This window comes from Octodon degus, unplaced genomic scaffold (assembly GCF_000260255.1).
Source record: "Octodon degus isolate 3935 unplaced genomic scaffold, OctDeg1.0 scaffold00314, whole genome shotgun sequence".
Classification (NCBI taxonomy): Eukaryota; Metazoa; Chordata; class Mammalia; order Rodentia; family Octodontidae; genus Octodon; species Octodon degus.
Window position 1 is genome coordinate 1,244,325 of NW_004524890.1, and position 20,118 is coordinate 1,264,442.

Genomic DNA, 20,118 nt, shown 5'->3' on the forward strand with positions numbered 1-20,118 from the left:
TGGCCAGCTCAGCCCACCAGGGGGCGGGGCTGGCTGGCATGTGGTGCTGGGGGATTGAACCGTGGTTCTTGTGCTTTGCTAAGCTTGTTCTAAGTAGGTGCTTTAGACCACTGAGCCATCTCACCAGCCCCGATTCATAATTTCTTTGTATTAAATAAATCTTACTTTTGATGTTTAAGAATCACAATAGAAACCAGGATTGTTGGTTCATGCCTGTAATCCCAGCACTCTGGAAGGCTAAGGCAGGAGTATTTCAAGCTTGATCCCAATATGGGAAACAACAAAATACTCAAACTGAAAAACAAAAGGGCTGGAGACATAGTGCAATATGAAGACCCTTGGTTCCATCCCTAGTATGAAAAGATAAAACAGAAGGGCAAGAGGGAGGGATGGAGGGAGACAAGCAGACAGGAAGGAAGGACCATAATAGTGTTTTTGGCTATTCGTGTTAAAGTATATAAGGATGAAGTGTCATGATAATTGAAATTTACTTTATTTATTTATCATTATTTTGTGGTACCAGGGATCAAACTCAGGATCTTGTGCTTGCCAGGCAGGTGCTTATGCCACTGAGCTATATCCCCAGCCTTTATAATTTACTTTTAAAATGGTTCCACAAAAGGCATGTGGCAGGCTGGGCATGGTGGCATGTGCCTGTCATCCCAACTGTACTTAGTAAACTCAGACAGGAGGATCACTTGAGCCTTGGAGCTTCAAGCTAGCCTGGGCAATGTGGTGAGATTCTGACAAAAAACAATTCAAAACCAAACCAAAAAAAGACATAATATGGCAAAATGTCAATAGTTTTCAGCTTACTCTTTTCTATAGTGCATAGGATGGAACCTAAGGCTTCACATGTGCTAGGCAAGTGTTCTGTACATCCTGAGCCCTAGTCGGTGACTCCTAAATCAGTGATTCTAAGCCCTGGTGAATGCATTAAGATCACCTGGGGAGGGTATTCTTACAAGTTTCCATGATAGGTTGGCGTGGTACATGCCTATAATACCAGCACTCTGGAAGGCTGAGGCAGAAACACTGCAAATTCTAGCCCAGCCTCTACAATTTAGCAATGTAGTAAGATCCTGTCTAAAAACTTAAATATTAAAAAAGGGCTAGGATGTGGCTTGGTGGGAAGGCCATGGGTTCAATGCCTAATACAGTTTTAATTTTTTAAAATGAAACAAAATTCCCCATGTTAAAACTATACTCCAGGCCAATTAATTCAGAATCTCTGAGAGTGGGTTCCAGGTATCATTGTGTTTTAAAAGCTCCCCAGAAGATTCCAAGGGTCACCAAGTTTGAAAATGAATATGTTGTGGGCATATGGGTGCTTGTGTTCCTTTTCTGTATATTTGACAATTTCCATTAAAAATATTTTAAGATGGTTGTGGTCATGATGCCTGTAATCTTAGTACTTGCGAGGCTGGGGCCTGAGCTACATAGTGAGACTGTAGAAAAGAAAAAAGAAGAAAAAAATAAAATAAAGTAAGGGCAATAAAAGTGACTGTGAAACAAACTATCCCTGCCTTCCAGCTGCCACTAGAAGGAAACCCTATACTGTTTGACATATTCCCTCTAGACCCATAGCCCTCTAGGCAACTTCCTCTCTGTAGAGTAAGAGTCCCTGTCATCTGACATCACTTTCCTGGATGTGTCTAGAATCTGTTCTGCTCTTGCTTTCCACATTATAGGCCTCAAGGAGGCTATCTCAGTCTGTCTCAGATCCACATCCCAATTCTAAGCTTGCTTCCCCCTCCAGGAAGACTCCCTCTAGCCCACATTAATTTCTCTTTTGTCTCCACCAGTCATTACTCACACCCACAAAGTGTGTCACAAGCAATTTATCCACTGATGTACATCTGCTCTCGAGCCCTGATCATGACCTTGATACTCTTGCACCTCAGCCTTCATAAGGCAGCATGGACAGTGACCAGGGGTATTGATTCCAAGTGTCCATGGCCTAAGCTCCAGTCCCAGCTCAGTACCTTCTTAGTTATGGCATATGGGGCAAGGTGCATACATATATGGTGCTTCTGTTTCCTCATCTATAAAATGGATTGATGTAATAGTAACTACTTCAAATAGGGGATTTCAACTAGACAGTTTAAACTTAAATTGTTTAAGTTAAAATTAGAATAGGCTAGATATAAAAATGCATATTTGTAACCCAGCTATTCAGGAGACTGAGACAGGCGGTTCACAAGTTTGAGGCCAGCGTGGGAAATTTTTTGTTTTTTTTGTATTTTAGGGAAGGGCCTACAGGGTGCTCAGGGTCTCACTACTAGATTGGACTCATAGTGATCCACCTGTTTACAGCCTCCCAAGAGCTGGGATTACAGGCACGCGCCTCCACGCCCAGTCTCAATTGCTGTCTCACAGTGCCCCTGGGGTGGGGCCAGCATGGCAGGCCTGGGGATTAAACCCTGGCCCCTGCCCTTGCTTACAGGCACTTTAATCAGCTGAGCTATTTGGCTGGCCCCAGCATGGGAAATTTAGCAAGACTTTTCTTCAATTTTGTTTACTTTTTTCTTCTCCTCTCCTCTCCTCTTCTCTCCTCTCCCCCCCTTTCCCCTCCCCCCTCCCCTCCCCTCCTCTCCTCTCCTCTCCTCTTCTTCTCTCTTTCTCTGTCTGTGTCTTTCTGTGTCTCTCTGTTTTGTTCAGTACTAGGAATTTAGCCCAGGGCTTTCACACTGAGCTGCCACCCCAGCACCATTGCCTCTTAATTTTAAAATAGGGTCTTTCTTTTTTTTTAACATTTATTTGTGTGTGTGTGTGTGTGTGTGTGTGTGTGTGTGTGACCAGCTCAGCCCACCAGGGGGCGGGGCTGGCTGGCATGTGGTGCTGGGGGATTGAACTGCGGTCCCTCTGCTTTGCTAAGCTTGTTCCAAGTAGGTGCTTTAGACCACTGAGCCATCTCACCAGCCCCAAAATAGGGTCTTTCTAAGATGCTAAACTGACTTAAATTTTTAATCCTCCTACTTCAACTTTCCAGAATGCTGGGATTATAGCCACATGCAATCACATCTAGCTTGAGACCCTATTTTAAAATGAAAAAAACAATTGGGGACATAATTCAGTGCAAAGGTCCTGGGCTCAATGCTTAGTATCATATAAAAGGTTAAAATAGGGCTGGCCAAATAGCTCAGTGGATTAAAGCACCTGCAAGAAGGCGCAAGGGCTGGGGTTCTATTCCCAGGACTGCCATGCTGTCCGTCCCTGGGATGCACTGAGATAGTGATTGAGACTGGGCATGGTGGTGCACACCTGTAATCACAGCACTTAGGAGGCTATAAATAGAAGAATCACTACGAGTCCAATCTAGTCATGAGACCCTCAATACCCTGTAGACCCTTCCTTAAAATACAAAATAAATAAATAAAAGGTTAAAATAGTACCTGGCACAAACACAAGTCTTTATATGATTTACTATAATTATCCAAATAGAAGATAGATATGAAAGCCCCTCTGTTAAATGGTTGAGCATTTTACCCATACTATAATTTTTTTGAGGCAAGGTCCCCATATGAAGTCCAGGCGGGCTTGAACTCATTATGTAGCCCAGGTTGGCCTCAAACTCCTGAGGATCTTCCTGCCTCAGCCACCCAAGTACTGGGATTACAGATATGTGCCACCAAGCCTGGCTCTATGCTATATTTTTTTTAAAATTTATTTTAGAAATGGAGATTGAAATCAGGGGTGCTCTACCACTCAGCCACACCTCAGAATTTTTCTTGAGACAGGGTCTTGCTGTGTAGTACAGGCTGATGCTAACCTGAAACCCTCCTCTCTCAGCCTTGAAAGTGTTGAGATTACTGGTATGTCCCAATATATCCAACATATAATTCCAGTTCTTTCAAAATGTTTCTTTTTATTTTAAGACAAGGTCTTATGCTGGGGTGTGGTGGTAGACCCCTGTAATCCCAGCACTCAAGAGGCTCAAGCAGGAGGATCACCAAGAGTTTGAGACCATCCTGTACTATTTTTAAAAATGTATTTGGTTGTTGCAGGGTCTCACTATGCAGCTTGGACTTGTGATCCTCCTACTTTCAGCCTCCCTAGTGCTAGGATTATAGGCATGCACTACAATGTCTGGACTCTGTGGCCCACTCAGCCCACCCTGGGGGCTGGGATGGCACAGCATGTGGTGCTGGGGATAGAACCATGGTCCCTGCACTTGCCTAAGCTTATGTAAGCAGGCGCTTTAGTCCACTAAGCTATCTCACTGGTCCCCATCCTGGACTTTTGAGATCTGCCCTCAGAAAAAAAGACAAGGTCTTGATAAATTGCCCAGGCTGGGCTTAACCCATGAAGTTCCTGCATCAGCCTCCTAAGCAGCTGAGATTACTGGTGTATGCCATCTTGAAAATTTTGATTGTGAAAAGTTTCAAGCATAGAGAAAAGTAGACAGGATAGCACAGAACCAATCTATATGTCCATTTATATAGATTCAATTTGAAAAAATATTTGTTAGGCTAGGAATGTAGTTCTGTGGTGGAACACTTGTCTAGCATGCATGGAGGCCTGGGTTCGATCCCCAGCACTAAAAAAAAAAAAGCCCATACTTAGTGCATAGATGTGTGTGTGTGTGTGTGTGTGTGTGTGTGTGTGTGTGTGTGTATGTTGAGTAATGAGCCATTTTAAGATAAATTATACAGTTAGGTGCAGTGGTGTACATTTATAGTACAAGCTACTTGGGATGCTGAGGCAGGATGATCATTTGAGCCTAGGAGTTCAAGACCAGCCTGGGCAACATATTGAGATCCCATCTCAAGAAAATAAAATTTAAAAATACATTTTTAAAAAACTGAAGTAAAGTACAGACATCATGATACTAAATCCTTAGCATGTATCACTGAAAAAACCAGTCTTCCTATTTAACCATCATACCATATTGTACCTCATAAAGTTGGCAAAAATTCCCTGATATGTAATGCTCAGTTCAATTTATATTTTCTATCTTTTCCACCAAACGACTTTATGGCTACTTATTTTTCCCCCCAAGCCAGGCTCCTATCATGGACTCAGCATTGCAGTCGTTATTTCCCTTAAATCTATTTGTGGTACTTTTATTCAGGTTATGATTACTACCCAATTCATCGTTTTCCTCTGACAAAATAAACTAGAAGAAACTCTTCTTTTAATAATGGAGCTATTATTTATTTCCCAAGGTCCTCCTGGCAGGAGCACCACATTTTCCTACACCATTAAGTACTTACTCTGTGCCCAAATGTCATGTAACCCTCAGGAAATCACCCCCACTGCTGAAGAGCAAGCCCAAATCTTTGGGAAAGGTGTCCACAACTTTCTCGGGGCCAATTTCTGGGCCTGAAATGCCTAAGGATATCTGAAAGAAATGGGCAGAGGGCTAGGCAAGGGCAGGTACCTGGCCTGGAGTTCCAGGGAGCGCTGCTTTCCTGACACCAGGAAGGTCCGAGGGAGATTGAAGTTGGAACTCTCCTTTAGCTGAACAGAAAGAGAAAAGGTCATAGTATGTCCTGTTGAGCTCTACAATCCCTAGTCACTCACAGAGTTGGGGTCAGACCCAGCATGTCTTTGTTTCTCCCACTACCAATCCCCCACTGCCAAGTTCCCACTTCCCATCTCCTGGTGCTTACCTCCATGCCATCTACATCAATGCGTGCCCGTACACTAAACTTCTGGCCAAGGAGCCGCAGCCTGGGCACGCAGTAAAGGAGACGGTCATTGAACTAGAAAGGAAGAGGTTTGGGATATATGAAGACCTATAGGTATATGATTTGGCTCCCTATCCTTATAGGACTCCTGAAGTTTTCTTCTGAGGACTCAAGGAAACAAATGGAGGAAAGACTGCTGGGCATAGTAGTGCATGTCTAGGGAGACTGAGGCAGGAGGAGTGTTCCAAGTTTGAGACCAGCCTGGGATACAAGTTGAGCTGAAGGCCAGCTGAATTGCATATTGTGACCTTTTCTCAAAAAGACAAAAAAAAAAAAGAAGGGGGAGGAAAGACAGCCTAGATTGGGCACAGTGGGGTTATAAGGAAGAAGTCTAGGCACAGGAGTCACTTCCTAGTAGGTGACCTTGGGCAAATCATTTTTCTCTATCTTAGTTACATCATGCATAAAGAAGGGAAAAAATTCACAGTATAGATAATTGAAATACAATCAACCAGTTGCTAGAGGAAAGAGAGGGTGGCAGCAATAATATCCTTGAGTATTAGCTCTATGTGTGTGTGGAGGGCGGGAGGCATGCCCACCCATGGCCCTGCACTTGGCACTTACTAGTATGAGGTATCGGTCTTGAGTGGTCCCATTCTTCGCTGATAGCTTAAGGATATGGCCTTCTTTTATGAGCTCTTTGGTGGGGCTGACAATGTCCTCCTCACCTCCTAACAGCTCATAAACCTTCAACAGTTTATGCATTCGCTCCTGGAAGGAGACAGTGAGCAAAAGGCAGGGTTTGGGGTGCCAACTTCCCTCAGATGTCCATAAGTTGCAAGCCCCCAAATTACAGAACAGACACTATAGGTAGGTGGGTAGGTGAAGAAGGATAGCAGCTGAAAGGACCACTCACCATTTTGCGGATGGCAGCATTAGAGTGCTCTGCTGCTGTGGCTATTAGCTCCAGAGACTCTATGGTACAGAGAGTTCAAATGCGGTTAGCAGAGAGGAAGTTTTGGGGGCTTATTTCCCCCTGAATACTTTCTCCTGGCCTGACCACACCCTCCCCATTCCAGAAAGGGCCAGCCTCAAAAATGTCCACAGCAACATCATTGGAAATGAGAAACTCTCTCAACTAATGCAACAATAGCAGAATCATGGTATATAGTATAGCTAGCAGCCAATAAAATACGAGCTTAGCAACATTACTATCATTAATAATAACAATATTTATGTATGTAACTATTATCTAACTGAAAGGGAACATATCTATTTTTAGCAAGCTGTTTCTATATGGTGGGACTGTGGGTGTTGTTTTATTTTTTTTTTAAGATAGAGTTTCACTATGTATGTAGTTCAAGTTGGCCTTGAACTTGTAGTAATCCTCCTGCCTCAGCCTCCTGAGTGCTGGAATTACATGTGTGAGCCATCATGCCTGGTTCTTCCATATTTTTGAAAAAGAACATGAATTAAATTGAAAACAATATAAAGAAACAGGGACTGGGGATGTAGCTCATTGGTAAAACACTTGTCTAACATGTGTAAGGTGTTGGGTTCCATCCCCAGCAGAAAAGGAGAAACAGATAGAGGAGGGAAAAGAAGGAGGAAGGAGAAAGGAGAAACTGGAAGAAGAGGAGGAGGTGGGAGGGGAGGAGGAGGAAAAGAGAAAAAGAGGAGAAAGCGAATATAAAGAAAAATAGATGATCTGTGTGTGTGTGTGTGTGCGCGCGCGTGTGTGTGTGTGTGTGTGTGTGTGTGTGTGTGTGTGTCTACTGGGAATTAAACCCATGGCCTTAGCACTGGGAACTGTGATAGGGTCTCATTAAGTTTCCCAGTCTGGGTTTAAACTTGTGATCCTCCTGTATCAGCCTCTCAGAGTGCAGGAATTACAGATTTGTACTACCATGGCCAGCATGCTATTTTTGTCTCAGTAGTTCTGATTGTAGACACATTCTATGCATAAATACATTTTCATTTGCAGTGTTCATTATGTGGGAGTTGAAATCATCGCTGAGCCATTCAGTCTTCTAGATTCAACTCACCACCTCTGGTAAGCCTGACCTCAGTTTCCAGACTGTGTTAGAACCTGATTTCCACATTTCTCCTTTTCTCCTTCTGTCCCTCACTATATTTGCATATCTCAGTAGAGTAGAAGCTCCTTAGGATAGAGTCTATGTCCCACTACCCTCCTCTTCAGGGTTCCAAAACAAAATTTTTGCATAAAATAGCACCTTAAATCCTCACAGCAGCCTTGCCAGATAGGTGTGATTAAGACTTATTAGTCCAGTGACAAAAATTAAGGCTCAGAGAGAAGATAGTCACCTTAAATTTTCTACATAAAAGGTAGCAGTTGACATCAGAGTTGGGGCTTACTTACCCCTTTTACATATTTGACATCTCCCCCATCCCAAGGCAGGGGGCTGACAAATAGAGGTAAGGGGAGCCTAGGGAAGGGAACAGAAGGAAGACCCTGGCAAAGTGTGTATACATAAGCTTACGCCTCTATAGGTTGTTGGGTGTAGACTGGAGGCTTTGCTTGCTATAGGAAGGAGTACAGATTGGCATTTCCAAGAGTGCAACATGTGCAGGCTATGTCTAGGGGTTCAGTGTTGTAAAGTCACTCCAGGATTTCACCTGGGTTTTCAAAATAGGAAGTGTAATTTGGGGAAATTGATGTATGAGCTTGGTCTGGAAACTCTAGTGGGGCCTGGTCTGGGCTTAGCACACTAGGATCTTTGAAGTTCATCCTTAAGTTTAGTATAGGCAACTGATGTCAAGAGTTTCCAGCTAGCTTGGAAAGCTCAATCAAAGTCTCAGGGACCAGACTTCAATAGTTCAGTAGTCTAACAACCTGCCTGGAAAGCATAAAAACCCAGGTTCTATCTCTGGTACCACATGCCATACCAGCCCCAGAACCCCAGGTACACTGTGCCAGCCACCAAAACTGGGTATGGTGGTGCACACCTGTAGTCCCAGTGCTAGCAAGACTGAGGTAGGAGGATCACTACGAGTCTGAGCTGCATAGTGAGACCTTGTACCAAGTAAATAAAATTTAAAAAGAAAACAGACTCAGAGGCTTGAGTAGTGGGTTGGAAGATACACTTGATGAAAGGGATTCAACTGGAGTCAAATCTAGGAAGCTTATATTGGCAGCTCACTTTGGGAATTCAGTTCAGGTTTTTAGGCATTTCCATCTGGGAATGTCATGCCAGGGATCCAATTTGGATGTTAAATTACAGAACTGACTCCTGGATGCTTATGACAGTTAAGATGGAATGTCAACTTGATTGACTTGGGAGCCTCCCAGGAGATAAGTAAAAAACATGTCTATATATGCCTGGGTAGGTCATGGAAGTGTGTGTGACCTTGGGGTGCATATCTGGTCCCTGGCTCCTTCCACTCTGGCACTGTTTCTCTCCTCTTACTTCCTGATCCTCATGAACGGAGAAACTTTGCTCTGCCACATTCTTCTACCATGATGTTTCTGCCATGAAGCAAAGTGACCATGGACTGAATCTTCTGAAACCATGAGTCAAATTAATCCTCACCTTTAAATTATAGGTATTAGATATTGCATCCCAGTGATAGAAAATCTAATACAGGAAACTTTGTACCAGGAGTATGGTTGTTGCCCTGACTATACCTGACCATGGAGTTCAGAAGTCTTTGGAACTGCTTTGCAGGAGGAATTAGTGTTTTTGTTTGTTTCTTTCTGTTGGGATTTTGATACAAGGTCTCACTATGTAGTTCAGGTGAGCTGTGAACTCATGTGTAGGCTAGGCTGCCTCAAACTCACAGCAATCTTCACACCTTAGCCCCCCAAGTGTTGGGATTACAGATATGTACCACTATGCTTGGCTATGGGAAGAATTTGCAAAGTTCTAGAAATGTAGGATAGAGAAGTCCTCAAATTCTGTAAGCAGAGCTTGATGGAAATTCTGGTGAGAATTCAGAAGACCCCATGATAGGAACATGGAGAGTAAAGATCAGGTTCAGCAGACTTTAAGGGGAGATAAGGATGCTTTTGGGATTTGGGTTAGAGGACATGCATATTATACTCTGGCAAAAAAAATATGTATTTACATTTTCCCATGTCTGGAGACTTGGCATGAAGCTGAGTCTAAGGGATAGGGACAAATTGATCTGGTGGAAGAAATTTCAAGGCAGCTTAACATTCAGGCATGGATACTATGTGTTGCTTTCAGCCACGTTTATAATGAAGGGCTGGGGATATAGCTCAGTGGCACAGTGCCTGCTGGGCCAAGTGCATGGTCCTGAGTTTAATTCCTGGTACCAAAAAAAGGTTACAATGAGAATCAGGGGCAAAAAGCAGAGCAGGAAAATTTGAGTAACTTAAACTTTGATCCAGAAGGAATTGGATGTAAATTTAAAGTTGGGGCCAAAGGAGGTATGGCTGTTGAAAACAGAATCATTAGAAAAAGTCCAAGTACTCTGACAAAGAAAAGAAAGTCTACTCAAGAACATCTTAGGAATCAGTAAGACCCCACCCATCATAGGTGCAAAGGTGCAAAACTGTAAACTTTCATTTGAGAAGAGAGCATCTGGGGCCCCTGGTTGGGAAGGAGGAATTGGTTCTCTAGGATTCATTTCACCATGCTTGGCCATCCAGGTATTCAGAGGCTGTTGCTGTCATGCTCCAAGGGGGTCTCATTACTGCCTGTGCTGGTGGCAGACCTTGGTGTTGTCTACTGTGGGTCACACCCTTCCACCATGTTTTTGCATTGGTTACAGCTGACCATGGGTGGAATCCCCTAAAGCCACGAGACAAATTAATCCTGTCTTTAAGTTGTGTCTGGTATTGTTTCCTAGTGATAGGAAAGCTAATACAAGGCTCTGTGTAAACATATGATTCAGTGTTACTCAGGGGAGAAATAAGATGGTAACTTTTTCTGAGGACCTGAAGTGGATAGGTACAGAATATGGGAAGTCTTTTTTTTTTTCAATATAGCATGAAATGCTCTTTTTGGATGCCAATACCAAGCCCAATCTGGAGACCAGGGAATCTCAATCCATGATTCTATGTCTGGAGGGTAGAAAATAGAGAGCTCAGTCAGGGAGAAGTCATTTTAGAAGTTGAGAGTAGGATGATGAGGCTAATTGGCTTAATTTGGGGAAAAATCTAGGGCATTAGTCCGAGGAGTTTGCAAGGAACTTTCAATCTGGTTGATGAAAACTAAAGAGTCAAGTCAGAAATCTAGGGAGGACACTAGAATCTTTGGAGCTCAGAGCCACTGTGCATTAGGGTTCTTCCTGGGGTTCACCCTGGGGAGCTATGGGAATCCAATCAAAGGCTCTGAGGTTTCAGTATGAGGATGGACCAGGAGAATCTGGGCTTGGGATGGAAGTTTTAGATTGAGAGATAGTAAATGGGAAATTACTTTGTAGAGAATGGTGGCCAAGGAGATGAGACTGAGAGGCTGTATGGGAGAATCTAACTCTGGGACATCAGGTTGAAAGCTCGAAGAACGTGCTCTTAGGGATCTGGGTGGAGAGGGCATTCTTGAGGCCCAGGCTCAGACCTTAGTTTGAGAAAACAGTGTAAGATTCTAAAACTGGAACCTTAAACTGAGTTTAGCCCAAGGGTTCATATTGGAGATGTCAGTCCATAGGGCCTGGACCAGGCAATCAGTTTAGAAGGCTCTTTCTAGACATTTAGGTTATGTACCTCATCTTCAGTGGGGATTTTATTTGGTGGTGGGGGATGAGGTACTAACTTTGTGCAAGTTCACATCTGTAGGGTTCATTTGGAGAGCTCAGCTATTAAACATTCTAGAGGTTTAGCTCTTTCCTGAGGTTTAGGGTTTAAAGCAAAATACCCTACCTGTTGGGGTGAAGGTAGCCCAGTTTGGGAAGTGAGCATAACATAGGACACAACTACCCACTTTCCATTCTTGTAGGTTTCCTTTTTCCCTCCTAACTTCATGGCTGCTCTTTTTAAGTCTTCTATGGTGATCCTACTTTTCTGAGCTTTGCCTTTCACCTTTTTTCTCTTCTATTTATGCTCGTAGCCTTTAGTGATCCTGGCCAGTCCAGCAGCTTTGATTACTCTGTGTGTCAGTGACATCCAAATTTCTCCTCCTGGATTCTACACTCATCTAATTGCCTAAACCGGAAGCTCACATTGAAGATGTCCCAAATCAAACTCTTGAGTTCATCTTAAGAGCCATTATTATTGACTTCTCCCAAGTTGTATATCCACTCCATCCTAGGCTTTTCAGTGCCACTTCCAATAAAATATGTCCTAAATTATACCATTTCTAACCACTTTCATTGCTACTGTCCTTATCCAAGTCATCTTTTCTGATGTTTTCACTTAGGTTATCACAAAAGCCTTCTAACTAAGCTCTTGTTTTCCTATCCTGCTCCCTATGTTATTCAAATCAAACTTCCCATGGCTACCCACTACACTCAGAATAAATTCCTTTCCTTATCTTGGCCTTTACATTTTTTGCTTTTCTCTTAAACTCCATGTATATAATCCCACCTTCACTTATGCTGGAATCACGGTGGCCTTTCCTTTTTGTCTGAGACAGGATCTCACTATGTAGTCTAGGCTGGGCTGGAGCTTGCTATGTAGCCCAGGCTGAGCCAGAACTCATGGTCCTTTAGCCTCAGCCTGCTTAGTGCTGGGATTACAGATGTGCACTGCCATGCATGGCTTAGGGTGACTCTTTTGTTGGTCCAGGGATACACATGCTAACCACGTTTCTCCTCCAGCTTCTCCAATATCCCCCACTTTGGGGGTCTCTGTACCTCCTGTTGCCTCTGCCTATACTGTGCTTCTTCCATTGGCCTGTAGCTACCTTGTTATTTGGGTACTCAATCAAATGTCTTCTACTCAGAGAAGCCACCCAATCTAAAGTAGACTACCCAGTTACTGTCATATCATTCTTCTAATTCTCTGAATTAAACTTGTCACCTAATATTCTCTTATTACTTCTGTAATAAATACATATGTATAAATATAAACATATACATACTCGCTAAGATCAAGGACTTTGTTTTATCTCTATATACACAGTGCCTAAAACAATGCATGGAACACTGAGGTGCTCAGTGAATAGCTGTTTAAGTTAAAGAATAAACAGAGATGACAGTGTGGCAAAAGAATGTGTAGTAGACTCTGGGGAGCTCTATCTGGAATTATGACCCCAAGGGTTGGAGCAGATACTGGGGGACTTAGAAAGACTTTTCTAGTAGTTCAGTGCATAGGGACTCAGTCTGGAAAGAGTTATCTCAGCCCAGAGATCTATGCAACCAATTAGGGGGACTCAGTTTTATTTATTTTTATTTATTTATTTATTTATTTATTTGTGGTGGAACCAGGGATTGAACTCAGGCCCTTGTGCTTGCCAGGCAAGTGCTTATTCTACTGAGCCATCTCCCCAGCCCAGGGACTCGTTTTAGAGAGATGATTCTGTGGAATGCTGTTAGACTTGGAGGTTTTGGGGGAAGATTTATTCTGGGGAGTGACCAATGGACATGGAGGAGAGCTTTAACTCTGAAAGATGGAAAATCAAAATTTTGGTAATAGAGGGCTCTTTCTGGAGAGGTTACCATGGAGACTTAGGCCTTGGCCTGTGGGATGGCTCACTTTCTGCAAGTTGAGGTTCAGTTTCATTTTGCACTTGATACAACATCATTTGGGGACAAATATGGAGGCTTAAGAAAAGGAGGGTTTGATTCCAGATATCATTCTCTCAAAATCTGGTACTCTAGTTAGTAAGTTCTGACTGGAGGGTTCTTTCTGAGAACTCAAGAAGAGATTTAAAGTTGGAGGTTCAGCATGAAGTTTCACATTAGAGCCTCAATGTGGGCCATTTAGCTTGGAAGACTCATTCTGGGATCTCAGTCATGTGGCAATGGAAGGCTGACTCTGAATTAAGTTTGTGGATCCTGCCTGAAAGATCTGACCTACAATTATCAATGTCAAGGAGCAGGGCAGGGCCTGGGTGCATATACTCACTTTGGGCATCCTTGCTATCTGGGGAGCCATGAGGCAGCTTTAACAGATAATCCTTGAGAAGCAGTTCATAGCGGGGGATGCGTTGCACAGGCTCCAGCATGTGGTGCTGCAATGTCAGGTTGCCACAGGCTTCCTCTTTCTGTGACAGACAAAAGCAGAGGAACTCAGGTCTTGTTGCTGACCACTTCCCTACACCCAGGTCTGTAGCCTTCTCCTCCCCTAGTCTGTTCAATCCGGCTTTATCACTTACTTGCACCTCATGTATGATGACTTTAAACTGGGTAGAGCGCTCTGTCCAGGTGTTGACCAGCTCAACAGCCCGGTCAAAGTTCTTCACATACTCGCCATACATCTTGAGGAAGGGTGCTAGCTTCTGCAGGATGTCCCCGATACGAGGGTAGCGGTCCCTGGGGTTGAAGTAGGGGCTAAGATGGTCATAAGGATCCTCACCCATCAGCATCCTCCCTCCTAGGTCTCCAGGCAGAAGCAAAGCACTCTCATTTCAGTGCTGGAAACCCACTTGTCAGCCAGTCTGCTTCTTCTGAAATGTTGCTTATATCACAGGCCAATTTGGCCCAGAGGCTTGGTTTGACCTGAGACCATGTCCTAGGATGCCACCAGCTCCAAATCTGTTCTGCTCAAGGATCAAAAACAACATATCTTGGAACACCCTCCCTAACCTTACTGCAAGGGCTACTTCATACACTGAAAACTGATCCTGTGACCAGCTTTGTGCTAGGTCATACTGGGGAAAGGAGCCCCACCTAGTCAAGCTCTGAAAAGCCTCACTGTCTGGTAGGGGAGACAATGTGTCCAGACCTAGACACACTGGTAGGGGAGACAATGTGACCAGACCTAGACACACTCCTCATTAATCACAGTTGAGTGTAGGAAACAAACTAGACCTGGGTTCACAGGCTGATGACAGCTATGAGAGCTAGGATTCATGCCTGTCCCCTGTGTTCATAGTCTAGAATGAGGGACACACTTTATTTTGTGAGTGTGGGGAACCTGGACATGATTTTAAGTTGGGACTGACATGACCTTATTGTTTAGAAAAACATTCAGGCAGATGATGTAGACCCTAAAGGCTGAATTAGAAGAGAACTTGCCTATAAACCCACCCTTCCTCAGGCATTAACTTTTCCCACATTTTTCTCTGACCCCTAGACTAGGAGTAGTCCATTTGTTTAGACACTCACAGCCCCTCATTGTTATGTTTATAATAGCACCAATAAGAAATAATTGCTTAGAATCACTGAGCACTCATATACTGGGTACCTTTCTAAGGTCTCTTCATGTATCAATCCTTAAAACAACTGTTCAAAGTAGGCCATTATTATGATCCCCATCCTGAAGATGAACAAACTGAGACACAGCAGTTTAAGAAACTTGCTCAAGGTGGGTGTGTTGGCATATGCCTATAATCCCAGCACACTCAGGAGGCTGAGATAGGAGGATTGCTGTGAGTTCAAGCCCAGCCTGGGCTACATAGTGAGTGAGAGAGTGTGAGAGTGAGGGTGAGAGTGAGGGTGAGAGTGAGAGAGAGAGAGAGAGAGAGAGAGAGAGAGAGAGAGAGAGATCTAGCTAATGCAGTTCTTTACCTCACATTCTTCATTCCCCACTTCATACTTTTTATACTTATTTTTTTATTAGTACATGTTTTCAGTACATAATGAACATATTCATCATGGGAAATTTGTACATGCACATAAACATCTCAATTCTTTTCCCTCCTCATATTCATTTATTCACTCATTTGTTGAACAATGTCTCACTATGTAGTTTAGGCTGTCTTTGAACTTACTATGTAGCCCAGGCTGTCCTTGAATTCACAGCGACATTCCTGCCTCAAACTCTCAAGTGCTGGGATTACAAATGTGTGCCACAATGCCCAGCCCACCTTATACTCTTAAGGGCTTCTGCTATTCTGTTGTAATTTTCTCAGTACTGGTCTGAGTTCCACATTAGATTTGGGGGGCCTAGAAAGTGGAGCTTAGGCCTGATTTTCCATAAGTCAGTAAGAGGAAAGATGGAATGAACTTTTCAGAGTGCTGGAGATGGAATGGGAGATGGGGGGATTTTGTAGACGCTATGTAAATGTTCTACCACTGAGCTATACCCCAAGCCCAGGAATATGAATATATATATATATATATATATATATATATATATATTTATTCTGAGTCTGGACTCCAAAGGCAAGTGGAGAGGAGCACAGGGAGGGAGCCTGGAATGGGATCACTTACCATTCCTCCATACGCTTCTCTAGTTCTGGCAGTAGGAACTGCTGGTGGAAGCAATAGATGGAACAGATGTTCGAGAAGATGCCATGGACAACATCAGCTGGGAAGGAACTGCGGTTCCGAGCTTCTTCCAGCAGTCGGGCACAGAATACCTGGGAAACAAGACAAGAGATCTCAGCCTCAATAGGCCTAAGGCTTAGCCCAGGAGGGGCGGCTTGCAGAGGAAGGCAGTGTTTTCAGGCAGCTTTGTGGAGCTTTGGAATCAGCATTGGTCTAGAGAGAGAAAATACAGTTTGGATTATATACTTCAAGTTGCCAAGGTTAGGATCTGTAGGTGGGCATCAGAACAGTGTGAAGAGAGGAACAGATTCAAGATCAAAGTCATAAATAGACTCAAGGTCACAGAGAAAATTGGAATTAGATCCATTCATTTCACAAATATTTCTGAATCCCTACTATGTGCCAAGAACTGTACTGCAGGCTGGGATAGAGCAGTGAACAAAGCAGACAAAAATCTCTAGTCTCAGGGATTCTTGTGGATTTGAGGTCCTGAACAGGGCCAGAGTTAGAATGAGATTCACAGTAAGGGGTAAATTCAGGGTCTGAAGAAAGTCAGTATTAGTGTCAGTGCTTCAGTCAAGGCTGATATACCTACCCAGCATTAGGATTAAAGGTTGGTAAGAGGATCAAACTTGGGATCATAATCAGAGTTGGCTTTAAGGACAAGTTGGTTTCAAGGTCAGAAAGGGGCCTTACCACCTGTAGATTCTTGATCCAGTAGCAGGGTTGGGCACAGGCCCTACCACTTCCTCTTATGAACCCATCTTTTATGTCCTAGGAGCCCAGGATCCCTGAGGGGCTTATTCACCTGATCTAGGAGATGCAGTCTGGAAACGTAGGCCTTCTCAGTTTGCAGGAGCTCATTAGCAATGTGGAATACTTTCTGTTGCACGGTCAACTAGAAAGGAAAAGAGGTGACTCCAGATCTATCATCCTCTACCAAGGCCCTAGAAGATTTTTTCTCTATTTTCTTGCTTTGCTTTGCTTCCTTTCTTTCATTTATTTTTGAAATGTGGTCTTTCTGTGTTGCCCAAGCTGGCCTTGAACTCTTTGGCTCAAGTGATCCTCCTGCTTCAACCTCCCCAGTAGCTAGGACTGTAGTAGAACTATAGGTATACATCACTGTGTCTGACTTTCCTAGAATTCTTTTTTTTTTTTTTTGGAGGAACTGGGGATTGAACTCAGGCCCTTGCGCTTGCCAGGGAAGCGCTTATTCCACTCAACCATCTTCCCGGCCCCCTACTTTCCTAGAATTCTAACAATAACTCAAATATTGTTTTAAGCCTAATGTCACCCTGAGATAATTCTGATCCCTCTCCCTGGATTCATAATACCCCCAGCTTTATCCCTATTCCCTAGTCAATCTTAAAACCCACCCCTTAATTCTAATGACATGTACTCCCTCATTAAGCCACTCATTTATCTGCTGTCTCTATGCAGTGGGCATAGTGTGATAATTAAATATGGAACTAGGAACTTAAACTTCCTGGGTTTGTATCCTAGCTCTGCCATTCACAAGTTTTCCTAAGCTCTTTAACTTCACTATATTTAAGATTCCTCATCTATAAACACTGATAATAATAGAACCTATGTCAATTTGTAATAGACAATTAAATAACTTCATATAAATAGAGGAACAGACTAAAGATCAAGTATTTATATATGTTCACTATTTGTTCACCCATCCAGTCCACTATCAGCAAAAGGCTGAGTACCTATGGTATGAGAACACAAAAGTATAGAAATGTTTAAAACTCTGTCTATTGGCAGTTTCCTATTCATTAGACATGGTTTCATCTCAGCAGTCCCTGACAGCCCCCACATCTAAGCTTAGTCCCGGTGGAACAGATATTCTGACTGAGACCCAACTGAAGTACAAGGATGTCTTTTAATGAAATGTTAGGGCACAAAAAGGGTCCCTAAAACCAAGAGGCTTCATCTCTAGTCTTAGGTCCCTAAGAAGCTCTAGATCTTGTGCCCGTCTTTCAGCTGTTAGGAAGTCTCTGGGATGTGAGAGACTGTACTCAATAAGGAAATTAAGGCTCATTGTAGGGGACTGGAGAGGGAAGGGACATGCCTAATGACACATAGCTGCTAAATCATGAGATTTTCTTAGTTTTTTCTCCTAACTTTACTTTGACTGTGGTATAAGAGATTGGACCCACAGCCTAATAAATGCTAGGTAAGCACTCTATCACTAAGCTTCATCTGTAGCCCTTTTTTATTTTTAATTTTGAGACAGACTGGCCTTGAACTTGTAATCATCTTATCTCAACTTTCCAAATAACTGGAATTACAGGTGGATACCACCATGCTTAGCTCATGGGATTATCTTGTTGCACAGGATTTTAAAAATATCCAATTAAGGGGCTGGGGAGATGGCTCACTGGAATAAGCGCTTCCCTGGCAAGTGCAAGGGCCTGAGTTCAATCCCCGGTTCCGCAAAAAAAAAATATCCAACAAGGCACACACCTGTAATCCCAGCACTCTGGGAAACTGAGGCAGGAAGATCACAAATTCTGGCCTAGTTTGGGCAACTTAGCAACTTAGTGGGATCCTCCCTCAAAAATGTAATAAAAAAAATTCCCAGATGTGGTGGCAAACACCTGTAATTATGTGCTGCACAAGAAAGATGAAGGTAGTAGTATCATCGCAAGTTCAAGGCCAGCCTAGGTTACACAGTGAGTTCAAGGCCAATGAGACCCTGTCTCAAAAAACAAACAAAAATAGGGCTGAGGATGCAGCTTGGTGCAAGGACCGTAGGTTTGATCTCTAGTACCATAAAATGAATGAATCCATCCATCCATCCATCTATCCATCCATCCATTCATCCATCCTCCCACCCACCCACCATCCATCCATCTACCCATCTTCAACCAGAAACAGGTCCAGGCTAAAGATTCTCTGATGAAGGTAGGAGTACATTCTTAGTGGGCATTTAGTACATGGTATTTTGGTGGTCACAATGACTGGGGGGTGAGCTGGGTGTGGTAGCACAAGCCTGTAATCCCAGAATTTGGGAGGCTGAGGTAAGAGGATCACTGCAAGTTCGAGGCCAGTCTGGGCTCCATATTTAGTTCAAGACCAGCTTGGACTCCTGTAGTGAGACCCTGTCTCAAAAGATAAGAAAAGAAAACAAACAAAACAAAGCAATGATTGAGAGGAGCGGCAGGGTTTGCTATTGGTACTATATTTAGTACCAGGACATCAGGGAAGCTAACTATGGAAACAATGCTATTTTGAGAAATACCAGGGTATGGTAAGAATAAAGCACAAAAGCCAGGCTCTTGGTTTCTCCATAAGGTCCTGCTTCTTGGTGAACATGGGTCAGTACCTCCATAGACTCCTGTCTCTCCATCGGGGGAACTGGGATTTCTCTGTCCTTCTCATCCTCCTCCTCATCGTCTTCCTCTTCCAGGTCACTGTCAACTTCCTGGGAGCCGGGCCGGTGGGAGTCGGCCAAAGCCACAGGTACACTGGCCAGGGCAGGAGGCCCAAGACAGAGGCTGTGGCTGGGGGGCCCATCATCACTGACGAAACAGGTCTCTTCACTGTTGGATGGCGAGCTGATGCTGTCAATACCGCTGTCCCGGTTGGGGACCTTCTCACCATCCCGGGGCCCAGGAGCCAACAGGAACAGGCAGCGGGAGGCCTCACCCTCTGGGATCTGGGATACTGGTGGCTGTGGCAACATGGCTGGCTCTGGGGGACCTGGACAGGGGCCAGGGGCTGGCCTATCCGAGGCGACAATCACAGGCTCTCTGAGGTGGGCAGTGGATACACATGGAGGCAGGATATGAGCTTGACTGAAAAGCTTCTCCTACAACTGTCCCTTCCTGTCCCAGATCCATCCTTCCCTCCATAGGGTTCCATAGGGACCAGACTCACCTTTCAAATTTCTCAATCAGTGAGGATACTGCTGCAGAACTGGGGCTGGCCTCTACTCTGGAAGCCAGACCCTTAGCCACTCGGGGGTCAGCGGGCAGTGGGCGTGATGGTGGAGGAGGGATAGGCTCAGGTTGGGGGGTCATCCGGGGCATCTGCAGATAGCTGGGCTTTGGTGGAACTAGAGAGACAGATAGGAGAGAAGAACAATCTTAATGAGCTGGGTTTAAAAGTGGCTGTCATGGTCAGGATATTACACCACCCATACAACCCCAGTTGCTCTGTTTTGTATCATTATATTATT

The 20,118-nt window shown here is 43.9% G+C and overlaps 1 protein-coding gene across 1 annotated transcript in view; it reads right to left on the reverse strand.

The window, feature by feature from the left end:
- The window catches only part of Fgd1 (FYVE, RhoGEF and PH domain containing 1), a 46,609-nt gene that overhangs the window by 8,465 nt on the left and 18,026 nt on the right, over positions 1-20,118 (reverse strand). The window contains exons 3-12 of the mRNA XM_004647586.1: positions 19,818-19,995; positions 19,264-19,690; positions 16,738-16,827; positions 15,873-16,021; positions 13,874-14,030; positions 13,624-13,762; positions 6,550-6,608; positions 6,258-6,404; positions 5,616-5,708; positions 5,384-5,463 (exon numbers count right to left, since the gene is read on the reverse strand). Of these exons, the coding sequence (XP_004647643.1) occupies positions 5,384-5,463; positions 5,616-5,708; positions 6,258-6,404; positions 6,550-6,608; positions 13,624-13,762; positions 13,874-14,030; positions 15,873-16,021; positions 16,738-16,827; positions 19,264-19,690; positions 19,818-19,995 (1,519 nt within the window). The remainder of the gene's footprint in view (positions 1-5,383; positions 5,464-5,615; positions 5,709-6,257; positions 6,405-6,549; positions 6,609-13,623; positions 13,763-13,873; positions 14,031-15,872; positions 16,022-16,737; positions 16,828-19,263; positions 19,691-19,817; positions 19,996-20,118) is intronic.